The sequence below is a fragment of the Coptis chinensis genome, chromosome 6 (assembly GCF_015680905.1).
Source record: "Coptis chinensis isolate HL-2020 chromosome 6, ASM1568090v1, whole genome shotgun sequence".
NCBI lineage: Eukaryota > Viridiplantae > Streptophyta > Magnoliopsida > Ranunculales > Ranunculaceae > Coptis > Coptis chinensis.
Window position 1 is genome coordinate 31,920,200 of NC_141461.1, and position 18,099 is coordinate 31,938,298.

Consider the following 18,099-nt stretch of genomic DNA (forward strand, 5'->3'; position numbering starts at 1 on the left):
GTTGGATGTGAATAATAGGGAGGTTTTATGGATACGTCTGTAAGCAGGGGGTTTACATGTAACTGAACCGAAATGAGGGGGCTGAGGCCCATTTCTTGGTTTTTATTGTTTGGTTGAGCGGTGGAGGGACACGACCAACACCATCCACTTTCCACAATGAGAGATAAACATGTCTCTCCTGGATGTCATTATGAGTGCTTGCAACTTAGAATTGTGAGTTCGGCACTGGCGACAAGTCTTCCCAGACAGATGGAGCAAGTTTTTGCATCAAGAGGAAGTGGTATTTGATGCTCAGACAAGAATTGGAATTGCTTCGACTATAATTCAACACATGGGGGTTTACTCGTGTAGCAACATACTTTTGGTATAAAATGAACAATACACATAAGAGGACGAGTATACCACCAAGTGCTGCCAATGCAATTGTCGTGGGAATCCAAAAGGGCATGTACTTCGCGTCCACGGGTGTCCACACATAGTCATGTACAAGATATTTATGAAATTGTTGGACTGTGGCTTGAGACCTGTTCGATGGCTAGGGGGGGTGTGAATCTACTCTTTTGTTGTTTTGTCTAATTTATACTCTTTTTAGGATTCTTGATTTACTGATGTTTAGGCTTACATATTATTATTACTGTCCGGTTCTTGATTGACTGATATTAGGTTTCAAAAAATTAGTTTAAGGGAGTCAGTTAAGAATTGTTTGGATTCAAAAGCCATAGGCATAATATTTTTAGTTTCTACACCAAAACCATAATTTGACACATATTAACCCATTTTCTACAACAATTGACAAAAATGCCCTCTTTTAATTATTTGCACCTATTGAACAACTATATTTCCTCTCCCACAATCTCTAAAATTTCATAAATTTTAGAATGCATTTGAAAGTAAACATTTACTATTGCACTTTAACTCAACATTTTAAAATTCATTAAGTTATTTTGATCCCAATGTTTTACAATGCATTTTAAAATATTATAATTCATTTATAACCAACCATCTGCTTTGCATTTTAAAATGCATATGGTGTATCACAAATTAAACTTGTCGACATTAGCAATGGCGGAGCCAGGAATTTACCTCACCTAGGGCACTCACTAACTCATATGCTAATAATTTTCTAATTTTAAGCAAGTACTAGTGTACAACTCGTCAACACACAATTTTATTTCGCAAAAAGACTACCATTGTAGTATACAAAAAAAAAGCTAAAGTTGTCAAAATACATTTTGCTCTTTTGAACTCTAACAATTCTAAAAATGAAAGTTATAAATTCCCTTTACGATCCGCATCCTGGAAACGCTTCAAGATTGCCTCATTGCTGATGTTATCAAAAATATTTTTTTCTATGTATGTCACTAGACAATCATTCAACCACTCGTCTGCCATTCGATTCCTTAGACGATTCTTCATTCACTATGCCCATAACTGAAAATGATCTCTCAACTGTAGCAATAGAAACCGGTAATATCATTGAGAGCTTTATAAGCCTATATACCAAGTTATAAATAATATATTTTCCCAACTCAACCATTTTTCTAGCCAAACTACTAATTCCTTTAAGTGTTCTAAAGGCATCATTGGATTTCATATCAATCTCATAAATCTCTAGTTGATTTTGAAGGACTATATGCTCTTGCTCGGAGAAATCATCAAGATAAAATTCAGCAAGATGAATCAACTTGTTAGTATCAAATACACCAAACAAATCATTAGGGTTTAAGCAAGCCATACAAAGAAGCAACTCCGTATTCACCTTATCAAAACAGTTATCAAGCTCAATACGTTGTTTATCGATACAACCATAAAAGAATCCAACCTGATAATAATGTAAATTAGTTGCCACTTATGTTTTTCTTCGGGATCTTCCTCGATGAACAAACTTAACATCCATTTGAGGCATGTCTATACCATGTTTTGTACAAAATGCAGAAACCTTGCCTAGTAGCGAATCCCAACCACATTCCATTATTTTCTGCAAACGCTCCTTGCATACTTTTACTAAAGCTAAAGCATTCACTATATCTTGATCTTTTCGTTGCAATGCTTTCAAAAGATAATTAGTGATTCTCAATAGATTCTTCATCAAATGCAAGATGAAAATGAACTCAAACGAGTGCATCAAATCTAATAAAACGTGTGCTTCTCCTTTTTTATCTGAACTTGAGCTCTCTTCCATCACCTCATCAAGAACTTCAACCACAGAGGGAAATATAACAATGAAATTAACTAATGTACCATAATATGAGCCTTAACGTGTGTTGCTAGGTCTTTTAACACTAAGCTCTTGATTTAGTCCTTTACCGCTTGATAGTTCAACATTTCTAAGTTGCTCAAACACTCTAGCAGCTTTTTTCTTTCGAAGGTTCTCCCTACGCTTGCAAGAGACCCCAACAGCATTCACCACATTGCTAATAAAGGTGAAAAATGAAGCAATCTCTTTGATATCTTTTGCGACATGGACAAGTGGCAACTGAAATTGATGTGCAAAACAATGTACATAGATTGCAGACTTGTTCTCATTCAAAATGAGCGTTTTTAGCCCATTGAACTACCCTTGCATATTACTAGCCCCATCATACCCTTGACCATGTAGTCTCAAGAAACTCAATTGATAAGAGCCAAAAGCTGTAGTTTTAACTCTTTAACAATATTATTTTTTGACCAATTATGTGATTAATAAGTAAGAGTTAGTAATGTTATCGTTTTTTGTGTATTTCAGGCATTGGAGTCAAATATGTGAAGAAATGCGTTCCTTTTGTGAGATAAAGGAGCAAAAGTTAGTTGCTAAGAAGTTCTATGATTAAAGGCCAAGATTCAATGAGAAAGAGCCTTTTTAAAGCCCGGTCAAAGCTAAAAAGTCAAAGTCAACGCGGGCAGACATAGCGCACAAAAGTCAATAAAACTTCTGCAGGTCGTATCTTTAGACTCAGACCTTAGAATTGGACCTACCATACGTCAAAACGACCGGCTCGGAACGAACTTTCTAATAGTCCAAGCCTTGACCCAATCAGAGGAGTAGAAATGGATGAAAAGGCTATTAAAGTTATTTCCAACTAAAAACCCCTTTGTGGACTGAAGTAATGAGGTTTTGGGCTCGATTTCCAGCCCAAAACATGGCTCCTAAGCCCATGCACGAAATTGTGGATCTAGCTTCTTCTATATAAAGAGGACTAAGGCTTAGCTCTTAAGATTTAGTTAGATAATTGATAAACTTAGATCTTTAGAATTCAATACTTGGTTAGCTTTAGTTTGTCTTAATTTCATAATTAGTTAATCATAAACTCAAGTTCTAAATTAGTTTTAATTCAGTTTTAATTCATTTTGAATCATTAAACTATTGTTCATTAGATTAATAGAGTAATTGTTATTCATTCAATAATGTCTTGTTCTTATTGTTCTTGTTTTAGAAATGATAGTTTAATGAATCAAGGCTAAAACCTCCATTAGAAGGGTTTGAGGAAACCTTGATAAAAACTTGATTGTGTTAACGTAGAAATGATTGTAATCATCTATTCCATTCTAGAAAGTAATTAGTTCACCATAAGAATGGGTTTGATTGCTTCACATGCTGATTGTTAGTTGGTAGAGATTACCATGAACAATTAGGGATTAGAAAGTCTAAATTGTTATGTGAAAACATTGCAATTTGGATTACAGCAATTCTATGTTAGTTTATTAAGTCGAATCAAGGTAGAATCAAATTCCCCTAATTCCTTCTCATATTGTCAATTTAGTATTGAATTGTCGTAGTCGATTTATAACATCTTGATTAGTTAATTCACCATCGTAGTTAAATTTAATTCCATTACTCCCACTTATTTTTGTTAGAATCACATAAACTAGGAAGTGTTCACATCTAAACGAGCTAGGAGTGGAACGAATTCTCTACTCCAAATATTGCATTAATAATGAGAGTAGAATCTTTGATACATTAGCATAAAATTGAATTTAGTTTTACTTACATTTGAGTTTAATTACTTATTCATAGGTAAAACTATCGTTTTTCCTTTTATCATCAATTCATGTATGCCAAAGAATTTTTCAAGTGAAGTCTTGAGTGAAGCTGATGTAGTATCAGGGACATGCATCATGCCTACAAACTGCTCTATCACACAACCTTTCTTGTAAACATATCGCAAACAAATAACCATTTGCTATTTAATCGACGTATCACGAGCTTCATCAATCAAAACGGCAAATAATTCTTCTCCAAGGTCTTTCATAATAGCATTAATAGTTTCAACAGCAGCTGCATTTACTAAAGCCTTCTAAATATCAAGTGATGTCAATTTGAGATTTTTCGCAGCATTGTTAAGGGCGACACTATCAACAACTTACTTTATTATGAAAAGCTAAGAATATTAAAAGCTCAAGGAAGTTTCCCTTGTTTTTAGAGCTTTCAGATTCATCGTGACCACGAAAAGCTAATCCTTGGTGCAAAAGAAATCGGATAACATCAAGAGAAGCAGTTAAATGAAATCGATAGTTAATCCGTTCTTGGTCAGTTTGATAAGAGCTCAAAACTGTAGTTTCAACTCCTTAATAGTATTATATTTTGGCCAATTATGTTTATAATAAATAAGAGTTAGTAATTTTTACGTATTTTTGTGTATTTTAGGCCTTGGATTCAATTATGTGAAAAAATACGTCACTTTTGCAAGAGAAATGAGTCAAATTGCTTGCTAGAGAAATTTTATGATTAAAGCCCAAGTTTCAAGGAGAAAATGCCTTTTTAAAGCCTAGTCAAAAGTTGAAAAGTCAAAGTTAACGTGGGTAGAAAAAAAAATATAAAAGTCAACAGAACTTCTGCAGGGCGTATCTTTGGACTCAGACCTCGGAATTGGGCCTATTATATGTCAAAACGATCGGCTCGGAAAGAGATTTCTAATGGTCTAGGCCTTGATCCAATCAGAGGAGTAAAAGTGGACAAAAATATTGCTACAGTAATTTCTAACAGAAAAACCCTTTTTAGACTTAAGTAATTAGGTTTTGGGCCAAGTCCTACTCGCATACTCTGGTGGTGGTGGACTAAGGACAATTCTTTTCCAAGAACTGAGAGCTATTTATGAAGGATTGAAAGGATGCCAGATGCTTCAAAAGTTAAGGATTATAGTGGCTTCTGATTCTTTGAGATTAGTAAGAATTCTCCAAGACAAGGAGAGGGTGCCATGGTAATGTGCAAACTTAGTTGCTGCTATTAAAGCTACACTAGGTTATTTTACATCAGTAAGCTTTGTGCATGTGTTCATGGAAACGAATAAAGCTGCAGACTTCCTTACAGGACAAGAAAATGACTATGTAACTAACTATTTTGTCCCTCCTTTGTGCTTTGTGCTTAACTTTCACGACTATAACTGAGGAGGATAAGAATGTGAGGTTGTACTTAAGATTTTAACTAATGCAGGTTGGGGTCAGCCATAACCTTCTACTCTATTAAAAAAAAAAAAAAAAAAGTTTTGGGCTTGATTTAGTGGCTCAAAACATAGCTCCAAAGCCCATGCACGAAATTGTAAACCTAGCCCTCTCCTATATAAAGAGGACTAAGGCAAAACTCTAGTACTCCTCTCCTACCTCTTGTCTCTTAGCTTTTCTCTTTATTTAAAACCTAGTTTATGTTTTATTAGCCTAGCTACCATTAATTCAATTCAAGTTATTTTTAGTAGAGTAGTTCTTTCATTATGTCTTCTTCTTCTTATTATTTATTCCATGATAGTCTAATGATCCATAACTAAACCTCCATTAGAGGGGTTTGATTGAAACTTTGATGAAGACTTGAGGTGTTAATATAAAATAGTTGTATTTAAGAGTTTCAATTCTATAGCGTAGTTCATTCACCATGAGAATGGGTTTCAACTGCCTCTCATGCTAATTATTAGTTGGTTAAAGATACCTTGAATAATTAGGGATAAAAATACCTAACCTTTATGTTAAACCTTGTGTGAAAACATAAAGATTAGGGTTGCAACAAATCTATACTAGCATATTAGGGATTAATCAAGGTGGATTTCAAATCTCCCTAATTCCTTCTTCATATTCACATCTTTATTTCATTGTCATAGTTAAATTTAGAATACACCAAATCATAGTTTTCATCATATTAGTTATATTTAGAATAATTACTCTCAAGTTATTGAATTGTTAATCACAAGTAGAATTAGTTATGTTCTAATAATTAAGAGTGGAACGAATTCTGACTCCAATTTTATTATATGATAATCGAGAGTAGAAATTTTGATATAAAGAACTAAAAATCAGCTTTACTTCTTCCTAGCAAAATTAGTTAAAGTAGGAGTAAAAGATTGTTATTCCACTGCTGATAAGAGCCCAAAACTATAGTTTTAACCCTTTAACAATATTGCTTTTTGACTAATTATGTGATTAATAAGTAAGAGTTAGTACTGTTATCGTGTTTTTATATATTTCAGGCATTGGAGTCGAATATGTGCAGAAATGCGCCCTTTTTGCGAGATAATAGAGCAATGGTTGGTTGTTAAGAAGTTCTTTGATTAAAGGCCAAGATCCAAGGAGATATCGCACAGAAATAGCGCACAAAAGTCAGCAGAACTTTCGGAAGCCATATCTTTGGACTAAGACCTCGGAATTGGGCCTACCTTATGTCAAAATGACCGGCTCAGAACAAAATTTTTAATGGTCCAAGCCTTGACCCAATCATAGGAGCAAAAGTGGATGAAAAGATTGTTGAAGTCAAATCCAGCTGAAAACCGCTCTGTGGACTGAAGAAATTGGGTTTTGGGCTCGATTTTTCGGCCCAAAACATGGCTCCTCTGCCCATGCACGAAAAAGTGGATCTTGTCTTCTCCATTTGAAGACACAAAACTTAGCTCTTAAGCATCTAGCATTTTACTTAGCAGTTTTTATCGAATAACTTGTTTTAGATCTAGTTTTGACATTCAATTAATTAGTTTTAGAACAAAGTAGATGATTATTTAGAATCATATTTAGTTTTATAATAAAGTATTAGTTTTTTTATTTCAATTTAGTTTATTGATTCAATTCTTATTTAGATTTAGTTGTCTTAAATTCATAATTAGTTTGTTTTAATTTGATAATTAGTATTCATAATCTTAGTTCTAAATTAGTTTTAAATTCAGTTTAATCCATTTTGAATCTTAGACTATTGTTAAATTAGATTACAAAGTTTAATCATTTATCCAATAATGATTTGTTATATTTGTTCTTGTTTAAGAAATGATAGTATAATGATTCAAGGCTAAAACTGTAAGAACCGTTATTTCAGAATGAATATTTCTACAAACCGTGAAAACCACGCGCAGCGGAATTAATGGGGTTCACGGTTTTGGATAGGAAAACATACCTGTAAATCCGGTTCTTGATATCTCTGAGAATCCAATAGCTATGAATCCGAATCAACAATCAACCCCTTGATCTTCTGTTGTATTCCTTTCAATAGATTGGACGTTGTGTGGGCAACGACCCCTTTCTTTCTCACAAAGCTAGAACCAATTTTGGATCTATCTTTTCTTGCCTCTCTTTTCAATTCAGATGAATAGTGAATTTTGGCCAAGAAGAAAGGTTTCTATTTATAGGCTACAATAGGGACCATGAGGAGAAATTAGGGTTGGGCCTCCTGACGGGATTGGGCTTCCCATGTTTGCCCAAAACACCCGGCCCAAGTCCGTCAACAAATGGCTTATTCCACTAAAAGCCATTGTTGCACTACCGCCCTAATCCCAAATTACGTGTTAGCGTTTATGGGCTCCATATTATATGCTCGTTAATCTCCCCATGTTTAAGATATCGAATTGTCTGTTGATTAAGTCAAGTTACTGACAACAACATCAATCAACTTCTTATGTCCTTGAGTAGTACCACTCAACCTCATTATCATTTTAGATCAAATCCACCTGTAGGGTTTACATGACAATCCTTATGAGCTCCTCAAGGGGACATAATCAGCCCGACTTCTTGCGGAACACGGATTCCTTCTATAATCAATAGCACACCTTACATACAATGTCATTATCTAATCCATCGAGTTTGTTGATTCACAAATGAATCTCACTCATTGATGATTTAAAGCAATGTACAATGCACGTAAGTGCCCGTTATTATATCCGGATTAAGAGGACAAGTATCCATAATAACAGAGGCATTTGTTATCTTATATAGTCAGTATAAAAAGAAACAACCTCACTTGGTCTTGTTCAATACACACAATGTGTACTAGTGTAATCCTATAGTAAAGATAGACTAATTCCAGATTATACTACAACTGTACCAATGGTTTCTCCAAATCCATCTAGGTTGTGAAGGATTACTTATACTTTATAAGGTACTGATGATATGATCTTCTGTGTGTTCACACCATATCATCTACAACATAAAATATTAGACACATGCATATAACTAATAACATATATAATATGCATAACATTTGCCCATATGATTCTCATTCAAAATATAAAGAATTAGAGTTAATACAAAAGTAATGCTTTTAGTATATAACCCTATCAAAAACCTCAATTAGAGGGGTTTGAAGAAGCCTTGATGAAAACTTGATTATTGTTAGCGTAGAATAGTTCGTAATATTCTATTCCATTCTAGAAAGTAATTAGTTCACCATGAGAATGTGTTTGATTGCTTCACATGCTAGTTGTTAGTTGGTGGAGATTACCATGAACAATTAGGGATTAGATACACCCAATTGTTATACGGAAGCATTACAATTCGGATTACGACAATTCCTCGCTAGTTGATTAAGTCGAATTAAGGTGGAATCAAATCCCCCTAATTCATTATCATATTGCCAATTTAGTATTTCCGTAGTTGAATTATTGTATCTTGATTAGTTAAATTACCATCGTAGCATAATTACATAATCCGTACTCTCATTGACTTTGATAGAACTGATAATCTTAGTTAACGTGAATTCTAAAGAACTAGTAGTGGAACGAACTTTCTATTCCAACTATATTGCAATAGCATCGAGAGTAGAAAACTTTGATAACATAGCGTGAAATTAGCTTTAGTTTTACTTGCATTTGAGTTTCGCAGCTTATGCGTAGGTAAAACTAATTGTATTACATTTTATCAAATGGCACCGCTGCTATCTTAGTTCTATTTAGAATTGTTTACATTAGTATTGTTAGTCTTCCCAAAGTCCCATTAAACCCACCCACCCTTGTTTGGTTCTAACAGTGATTGTTTGGTTCATAATTTTTTTTTCCAAGAACAAGCCTAAATGCGTCCCGCGCCCATACAAGGCAAAAGTTAAGCGCCACCTGCTGCTGAAATGCTTGTAACTCGAGCTAGGAAGGAGCGCGACCCGCGCCCATACAAGGCAAAATTTGAGCGCCACCTGCGCTTAAAACACTGTAACTCAAGTTCCTCCTGAGCGCGACCCGCACCCTACCTAGGCTATTTCTGAGCGCGACCCGCGCCCTCTTATGGAGTAGCCCGATTTTCACCAGTTAGTACAAACTTCCATTACTTCAAGTTATTCAGTGTTTCTAACTTGTTACACACACTAAACTTGTGTATACAAGACGCTATTAATAAGCGAAGCAAGGAGGCATTCAGGTACTTCTTTCTTCCACTCCTCGCACTTCCTGTTAGAAGTTTATACTAGCATATCAGGATTGTTTTGACGGTTGTCGTGTTTAGTTAAGATTGGTCTTAGCCTTGCTTGAGATTAAGGTCAGGTAGAAGAAAAATGCTTAACGTAATCAAACGTCAACGTCAACAAACACGCCTTTCTAGTATACCACTCACTATACTTCTAACTAGTATACCACACACCACACCTGATATAATGGCTGAAGAAAGAGAGTCTGCTCTCTCTGACTTTTACAAGGACCTGAACGATAGCCCGAAATCTTGCATCGTTCTTGCAGATACAGTGGGGGATTTCCGAATCTCCCCAATATATTTAATTTGTTACCCGTTTTTCATGGGTTAGATTATGAAAAATCTTATCAGCATATACGTAGGATTGAACAAGTCCTTTACCACATTCCATCATCCTACAGTTAGTGCTTGATAAGAGTCCAAAATTGTAGTTTTAACCCCTTAACAATAATACTTTTAGACCAATTATGCGAGTAATAAATAAGAGTTAATGCCGATTACATATTTTTATGTATTTCAGGCTTTGAAGTCAATTATGTGTAGAAATGTATCACTTTGGCGAGATAAAGGAGCAAGGGTTGGTTGCTAAGGAGTTCTGTGATTAAAAGCCAAGATTCAAGGAGAAAAAGCCTTTACAAAGCCCGGTCAAAACTGAAAAGTCAAAGTCAACGCGGGTAGAAACAGCACACAAAAGTCAGCAGAACTTCCAAAGACCGTATCTTTGGACCCAATCAGAGGAGCAGAAGTGGACGAAAAGGCTGCTGAAGTCAAATCCGGCTGAAAAGGCCTCTATGGACTGAAGAAATTGGGTTTTAGGCTCGATTTTCCGGTCCGAAACATGGCTCCTCATCCCATGCACGAAAATGTGGATTTGGTCTCCTCAATTTCAAAGGAGAAGACTTAACTCTTAAGAAAGAATTAGGTTAGGTAGCAGGTAGCCATTAAAGCATAGCTTTAGATCTAGATTTAGACTCCATTAATTAATTAGTTTTACTATCTTGTTTTAAATTCAGTTATTGAATTATTGTTATTGCTATTCATTAGATCAATAAAGTTAATTAGTTCTTCATAATCTAGTTTCATTTTCATTAATCATTGTAGTTTCAATTCATAGATTTAGTTATTTATCATTATTAGTTTCAATTAAATATTGCATGATTAGATTTCCATTTGAATTGAAATTAGTAAATTTATAATCTTTATATGATGTCCTGTTTAAATTCAATTGGAAATGATAGTTTAATGACTCTAGGCTAAACCTCCATTAGAGGGGTTTGAGGAAGCCTTGATGAAAGCTTGATTGTTATTAGCGTAACATAGTCGTAATTTTCCATTCCAATCTAGAAAGTGATTAGTTCACCATTAGAATAGGTTTGATTGCTTCATATGCTAGTTATTAGTTGGTAGAGATTATCATGAACAATTAGGGATTAGGAACACCCAATTGCTATGCAAAAGCATTGCAATTCGGATTATGACGAATATTCGCTAGTTAATTAAGTCGAGTTAAGGTGGAATCAATCCCCCCTAATTCTTTATCTAGTATCAATTTAGTATTCCGTAGTCGTATAAATTCATATCTTGTTAGTATAATTTGCATCGTAGTATGAAATTCGTCATACTCTCATTAACTTTGGATAGACCGATAGTCGTAGAAAATATTGAATACTAAGAAACTAGGAGTGGAACGAATCTTTTACTCCAACTTTATTTCGATAGAATCGAGAGTAGAAATCTTTGATAAACAAACACGAGTTCAGTTTTAGTTTTACTTGCATTTAGTTTTTCGTTGCTTATTCGTAGGTAAAACTATTCATTTTTACATTTATCAAATGGCGCCGCTGCCATCTTAATTCCCGTTAGTATTGTTTTCTTTAGTATTGTTAGTCTTCAAAAGTCCCATAACCCACCCACCCTTGTTTGATTCTAACTGTGGTCGTTTGTTTCAGAACTGAATTTTTCCTCGCAAGAATACACGGAGTGCGACCCGTGTCCTACTAAGGCAAAACTCGACCCCTAAGTGCCTAGAACTTGAGCTTTACCAGAGTGCGACCCGCGCCTTTCCAAGGCAAAACTTCGAAATACCCGCGTTGAAGCGCTGGAACTTGAGTTTTACCTAAAAATAGCGACCTGCTTACCACCAAGGCAAAACTTCGAAGCCCCCAGGCGCTGGAGTAGTTGGACTGGCGCTACCCGCCCTACCTAGGCTAATTCTGAGCGCGACCTGCGCCTTCTACTCTGAACCGCCCGATTTCTACAGGTTAGTTCAAACTTCCATTTCTTTCAAGTTATTCAGTGTTCTAACTTGTTAAATACACTGAGCTCGCATATACAAGACGCTATTTATAAGCGAAGCAAGGAGGCATTTAGGTACTTCTTTCTTCCACACCTTGCATCACCTGTTAGAGGTTCATACTAGTATATCAGGATTGTTTGGAGTGTTGTCGTGTTTAGTTAAGATTGGTCTTAGCCTTGCATGAGATTAAGGTCAAGCCGAAGAAAAATGCCTAACGTAATCAACCGGTAACGTCAACAAACACGCTTTTCTAGTATACCACTCACTACACCTCTAGCTAATATACCATACACCACACCTGAAATAATGGCTGAAGAAAGAGAGTCTCCTCTCTCTGACTTTTACAAAGCCTTGAACGATAGCCCAAATCTTGCATCGTTCTATTAGACCCAGTGGGGGATTCCGAATCCCCCCAAATATATTTAATTTGTTACCCGTTTTTCATGGGTTAGACCATGAAAAGCCTTATCAGCACATGCATAAGATTGACCAAGTCCATACTACATTCCACCATTCTACGGTTGGTGCTGAACAAATTAAACTGAGGGTGTTTCCTTTCACTTTAGCCGATAAGGTGGCGTTTTGGTTAATTGCCAAAACGCCTAATTCTGTAAACTCGTGGGCCAAACTTGTTCAACTATTTATAGAATATTTTTACCCACCACTGAAGACCGATGAAATGCTTTCCAAGATTCATTTCTTTCGACAAAATCCTTATGAATCATTTTTAGAGGCTTGGAATCGTTTCACCGATCTTCTTATAGAGTGTCCACACCAGTTCGTGCCTTTTTCAAGGGACTATTACACCACCACAAAGAGGTGCTTGATATAATGAATGGGGATAGTTTCCTCAGTAAGGGAGCCTCAGGACTTATAAATTTTTAGAAGATTAAACAAAGCGTAATAATAACTGGGGGGGGGGGGAGTGACGATATCTCCCGCAACGCTAGTTCTTTTTCAACAATTAAGGCTACCAGTATGTTTGAGATGAAACCCGATCCTGAACAAAAAAATTTAATCGAATCTCTAACTAAAAAGGTAGAGGTTATCTATGTTCAACAAAAGCCTATCCCCGTCATGAATGTCAACACCAATCCATGTAATTTATGTTTGAGTCCAGAGCATCCCAACTCCTATTGTCCTCTCGCCTATGAACACCAACAATCACAACAAGATAATGTTTGTTCCAATAATAGCGAACCTAACGCAGCTTGGCGACAAAACCCCAACTTCGGTTGGCAAAATTATCAACAACCTCCAAGGTTTAATAACCAAAATATTAGGCCAACAAACAATAGAGGTATCATTCTGGTAAATAATAACTATCAAAATCCACCCATTAATAATCAACGTGACATAGTTCCTGTCACACAACCTATAGCTAGCACTCTTCTACAACTGGATCGTTTTGATGCCTTTATGCAAACCTAACAACAGATTTTACAAGCCCTCCAACTTTCCTTACAGCAGTTAGCACAAGAGAAAGTACAACCCAAAGGTGTGTTTCCGGGTCAAGCAATACCTAATCTTAAAACAACAAACACAGCCTTTGAGGTAAACGGTAATACTAGTACGAATAATGTAAACGTAGGTGAGCTAAATGCCATCACCACTCTCCGTTCTGAAAGAGTGGTTGATAGTAATGTAACTATGCTTATAGTTACACCACAAGTAGTCCCTACACCGGATATCGACCTAGATACCGAAATGATAACTAAAGATCCTACCCCTGTAGAGGTACCAGTTACACCATAACCTAAGAAACAGAAAGCCAAGGTTAAACATCCTGTTGATCCATATGCTACATATAGAGAGAAACCACCATTTCCTCAGAGATTAACTATGTTAAACAAGGATACAAATTTTGATGAGATTCGAGAAGTTTTTAAAAATCTAACGATAAACTTACATTTCCTTGAAGCAATTAAAAAGTTACCTCACCATGCTAAGTTTCTCAAAGAGTTGTGCACTACTAGGCGTAAGACAAAGATTCCTAAAGACGCCTTTTTAACTGAACAATTTCCAACTTTAACGGAACACAATGGAATTATTAAGTACAAGGACCCTAGTCGTCCTACTGTACAATGCACTTTATGGGATACTCACACGACCACTGCTTTATTTGACCTGGGGGCGAGTGTTAACTTATTCCCTCATTATTTATATAAACAAATAGGTCTACAGGAAATGCAACCTACAACAATGACATTGCAATTAGCTGATATGTCTATCAAGTATCCTAAGGGTGTACTGGAAAATGTGCTGGTTAAGGTTCAGGATTTCTACTATCCTGCGGATTTTGTTATCCTCGATACAGAAGTCACTAACGACTCTGATTCCGATCATTTCAGAGCGCCCTTTCTTGGCAACTGCCAATGCGCTTATAAACTGCCGCGATGGTTCGATGTCATTGTCCTTTGGCCATCTTTCTGTTGAGGTCAATGTTTTTAAAATGATCAAATAAGTTTCCTGATACGAATATCGATGGAGAGGTTAGCATGATCGAGAGCTTAGCTCGTGATTATTTCAAAACCACATTTTCGGATGACCAGATGCACAAATTCCTTTCCTTTGGAAGTTCCAACTTCGACAAGGACTCCTTGGACGTAGATGAAATTGAGGAAGATTTCCTTCAACTCTTCCTTGCCACCTCGCGAGTCCCACCCTGCCAACATCCATTCATCCCTTGACGCTATGACGGAAGATGAATTTTTCACCCTCTATCCCAGTGATTCTTTTGACCCACCTATTGAGGAATGTCTGGCATATCTCAAGGCTTCTAATGATCTAGACCTGAGAGCTCTAGCTGATACTCATTCATCTTCCATCACCAATTTTCCCCACCTTCCACCTTTTCAAAGGAACCTGGAGTTTGTGCTTGACCCTCTTGCTTCTTCTGTGCTTAATGATTTTCAAAATCCTCTTAATACAGAAATAATTCCCAAGGGAAAGGCACTTGACACCTTCATTTTTAGAATTGAGACAGTTCCCACCTACACCATGAATGAGTTTTGTGCTAAACCCACATTCTCATTTTTTCTATTCCTTACTTCTAAAACTTATCCATATCCAACATATCTTCCACAAACATCCATTTTCTCACGATCATTCACTTGGACACCGTCTCATTTAAAGATGAAAAAGAAGGTGCATGCTTGGTTACGTTCTAGATCTATCAGACTTCGCTTTCATTTCAATAAGTTGCGTCATAGAAAATCTTGGTGCTTGATTCTATTTGTGGGTGCATTCCATGTTATTTATTTATGGAAAGACCCACAACTCTTTAGGTTGTTAATATATGGAAAACTGCAGGGTATATATATATCCAGTTATTTGTTAAAGTCTCGAGTATCTGACTATAAACAACTCATTTTGTTGTTTGGTGTACTTCCTTACAATTCTATATATTGGTAAGTGCACCATTCAGGCAACCGGGCCCTCTCTATGGAGTGTGTGGCTGTAAGTACCGGATCCTAAGTCTACGTATAATATAATTCACATTTTCCACTCTTGCATGTTTTCTCGATTTTTGAGTCATGTTCCTCTATGGTGTAAATTATGTCCTTATTGTTTTTCGTTTTTCTTATATTAAATTTTATTCATAAAAAGTAAAACATATCAAATCCATAAAAATAGTAATTTAGGAAGGCAGGGGAATCTGACTTTAAAAGACCCACGTTTAAACAATTTTCTAAACTCTGTTGTATGAAATTTGTTTGGGGGTGGGGTATTCGTTTTTCCATCCTTGATTGCTCAACTTTCCAATTGTGTTGCTTAGGCCGTTTAATCGTATTTCGATTCAGGTTGACATTATCTATGAATTTAGATTTCATTCGTTCGCATAACTTAAGTCATGCACGCACTTTGAGGCATTCTCCATTTTCTTATATGTCACCGTCGGTTGGAATATAGTGTTTTATAGATCATTGGATTGGAAATTCTCTCCTGATCATTTCTATATCTCATTCACACAAATCGGACCGGTAATGAAGCGGCAATTTTAGTTTGAAGTTGCGCGAAAAATCGACGAAATTCAAAAATCGAATTGGGCTTGAGCCCAATCTCGCATGCATGTGCGTCTCCATCTTCCAAACCAAACAGCTCGCGAGTTTTCCTTCTTCACTTCCGCCATTAACAAAGCTTTAAACCCTAACTAAAAAAAAAAAGAAAGAAAACCTAAATACACCCATGCCCAAAGTTCAAATCAACTTCAAATCTTCTCCAAACCTCTCCCACACCATTTTCATACCTTTTCAACCACCGAAAACATCCAACAATCAAAGAATTCGAACTGCCACTGCCCCCACCTCACCACCATCATTGTTTTTTTTAGTGAGGTTGTTTCAAACTCTCTCTCTACCTTATTCAAACCCATAAATCATTCCAAAAACTCAATGGTGCAAAGAAGGAGAATTTTTCTTTGGAGCAAGTTCTGTTCCCGACCCGGCCATGCCGTTTTAGTGATGGCCAGATGATTAGGAGGGATTGGAGTAGGTTGTGGTACTCGACAGATGATTTCTATCCCTTCAATTTGGTGGAACAATTTTATAGGACGAGGGAGTTAGATGGGAATAGAATTTTTGTTAAGGTGGCCTGGAGGAGGAGAGAAGTATCTACAAGGTTACGTTGCTGGCTAAGATTTTAGGCATTCCGCCTAGATGCCATCTCGACACCACATTGCAAGAATCCCAATTTATGGGATCGAGCCTTTGATGAACGCGACAGTTTTGGAAGGGAACTACAATGCGAGCTCGCGTTGTGTTCGCCAATCATCTCTGCTAACCAACCAGCTGGCTGTAGCTCAGTGGATTGGTAGGAATGTCATCGGGAAGGAGAAGGTCAGTGACATCAGTCTGAACTGCCTTCACGTTCTATGGATACTCTAGGAGCAGAAGTATGAATTATGTATTCTCGAGTTTTTGATTACTATGATTAGAGGAGTCGGGAAGAGTATTGCACCTCTCCCTGTTTTGATAACAAAGATCATGATGACCTTGAGAGAGAATCCAAAGTCTGATAGGATTTGGCTGAAAGAGCATAAAAATCCTACTATTTATACGGAGTGTATCCAAAAGACGTGGAGGTTGCCTGAAGAGAGGGTAGTTGAAGAGGATGAGTTGGAGGATGACTCAGAGGATAAGGAGGACACGACATGTCTTGATGCCGATGCCTTGGAGAGGTGTACGTCTGATGCAGAACACATGTCGGTGCTTCATCGTGGCATGCGTTCTCTCAATACTATTTGTGAAGATTTTCGGACTCGGCAGGCTACCATGCATCATAACTTTGAGACTTGTGACCAGCGCGAGGATGAGCGTTGGGAGGAGATGAAGGCTGAGATGGAAGCTCAGCGAAAGTTTCATGAAGATATGCGTGAACGCTTCCCACCCCACGAGGGTTCTTCTTTTGAGGAGGCATCTGTGAGGCACGAACGTCGTCGCCGAAGGACGGATGGCTAAGGCGCATCGGGAGCTCAGGGCCCATCTCCATCTCATGCTCCATCCTCTACCAGCAGCACGTGGTTTAGGGATATTATTGTAGGAACAGTTATATCAGAATGCAAAATTTCTACAAACTGCAAAATCCCACGCAGCGGAATTAATGGGGTTCACGGTTTTGGATTAAAGAACATACCTTTTAGATCCGGTTTAGATAACTCTGAGAATCCAAGCTTTATGAATCCGAATCAACAATCAACCCCTTGATCTTCTGTTGTATTCCTTTAGAATAGATTGAACGTTGTGTGGGCAACGATCTACCAATCCCCTTCTTTCTCACAAAGCTAGATCCAATTTTGGATCTATCTTTCCTTGCCTCTTTTACTAATCTAGATGAATAGTGATTTTCAGCCAAGAGAAAAAGATTCTATTTATAGGCTACAACAGGGACCATGAGGAGAAATTAGGGTTGGGCCTCCTGACGGGCTTGGGCTTCCCATGTTCGCCCAGAACATACGGCCCAAGTCCGTCAACAAATGGCTTATTCCACTAAAGGCCATTGTTGTACTACCGCCCTAATCCCAAATTACATATCAGCGTTTATGAGCTCTATATTATATGCTTGTGGATCTCCCCATGTTTAAGATATCGAATGTCCGTTGATTAAGTCAAGTTACTGACAACTACATTAATTAACTTCTTATGTTCTTGAGTATGTAGGAACCGTTATTTTCAGAACAAATATTTCTA

At 36.9% G+C, this 18,099-nt stretch overlaps 1 protein-coding gene across 1 annotated transcript; it reads right to left on the reverse strand.

Annotated features, from left to right (window-relative positions):
* Positions 1–1,369: 1,369 nt before the first annotated feature.
* Positions 1,370–2,595, reverse strand: LOC147492602 (uncharacterized). The gene is made up of 4 exons (XM_086567558.1): positions 2,572–2,595; positions 2,308–2,476; positions 1,940–2,196; positions 1,370–1,822 (listed from the first exon to the last, which is right to left on the reverse strand). The coding sequence occupies exons 1-4, from the start codon at positions 2,593–2,595 to the stop codon at positions 1,370–1,372; spliced, it is 903 nt and encodes a 300-aa protein (XP_086423684.1).
* Between the last annotated feature and the right edge of the window lie 15,504 nt (positions 2,596–18,099).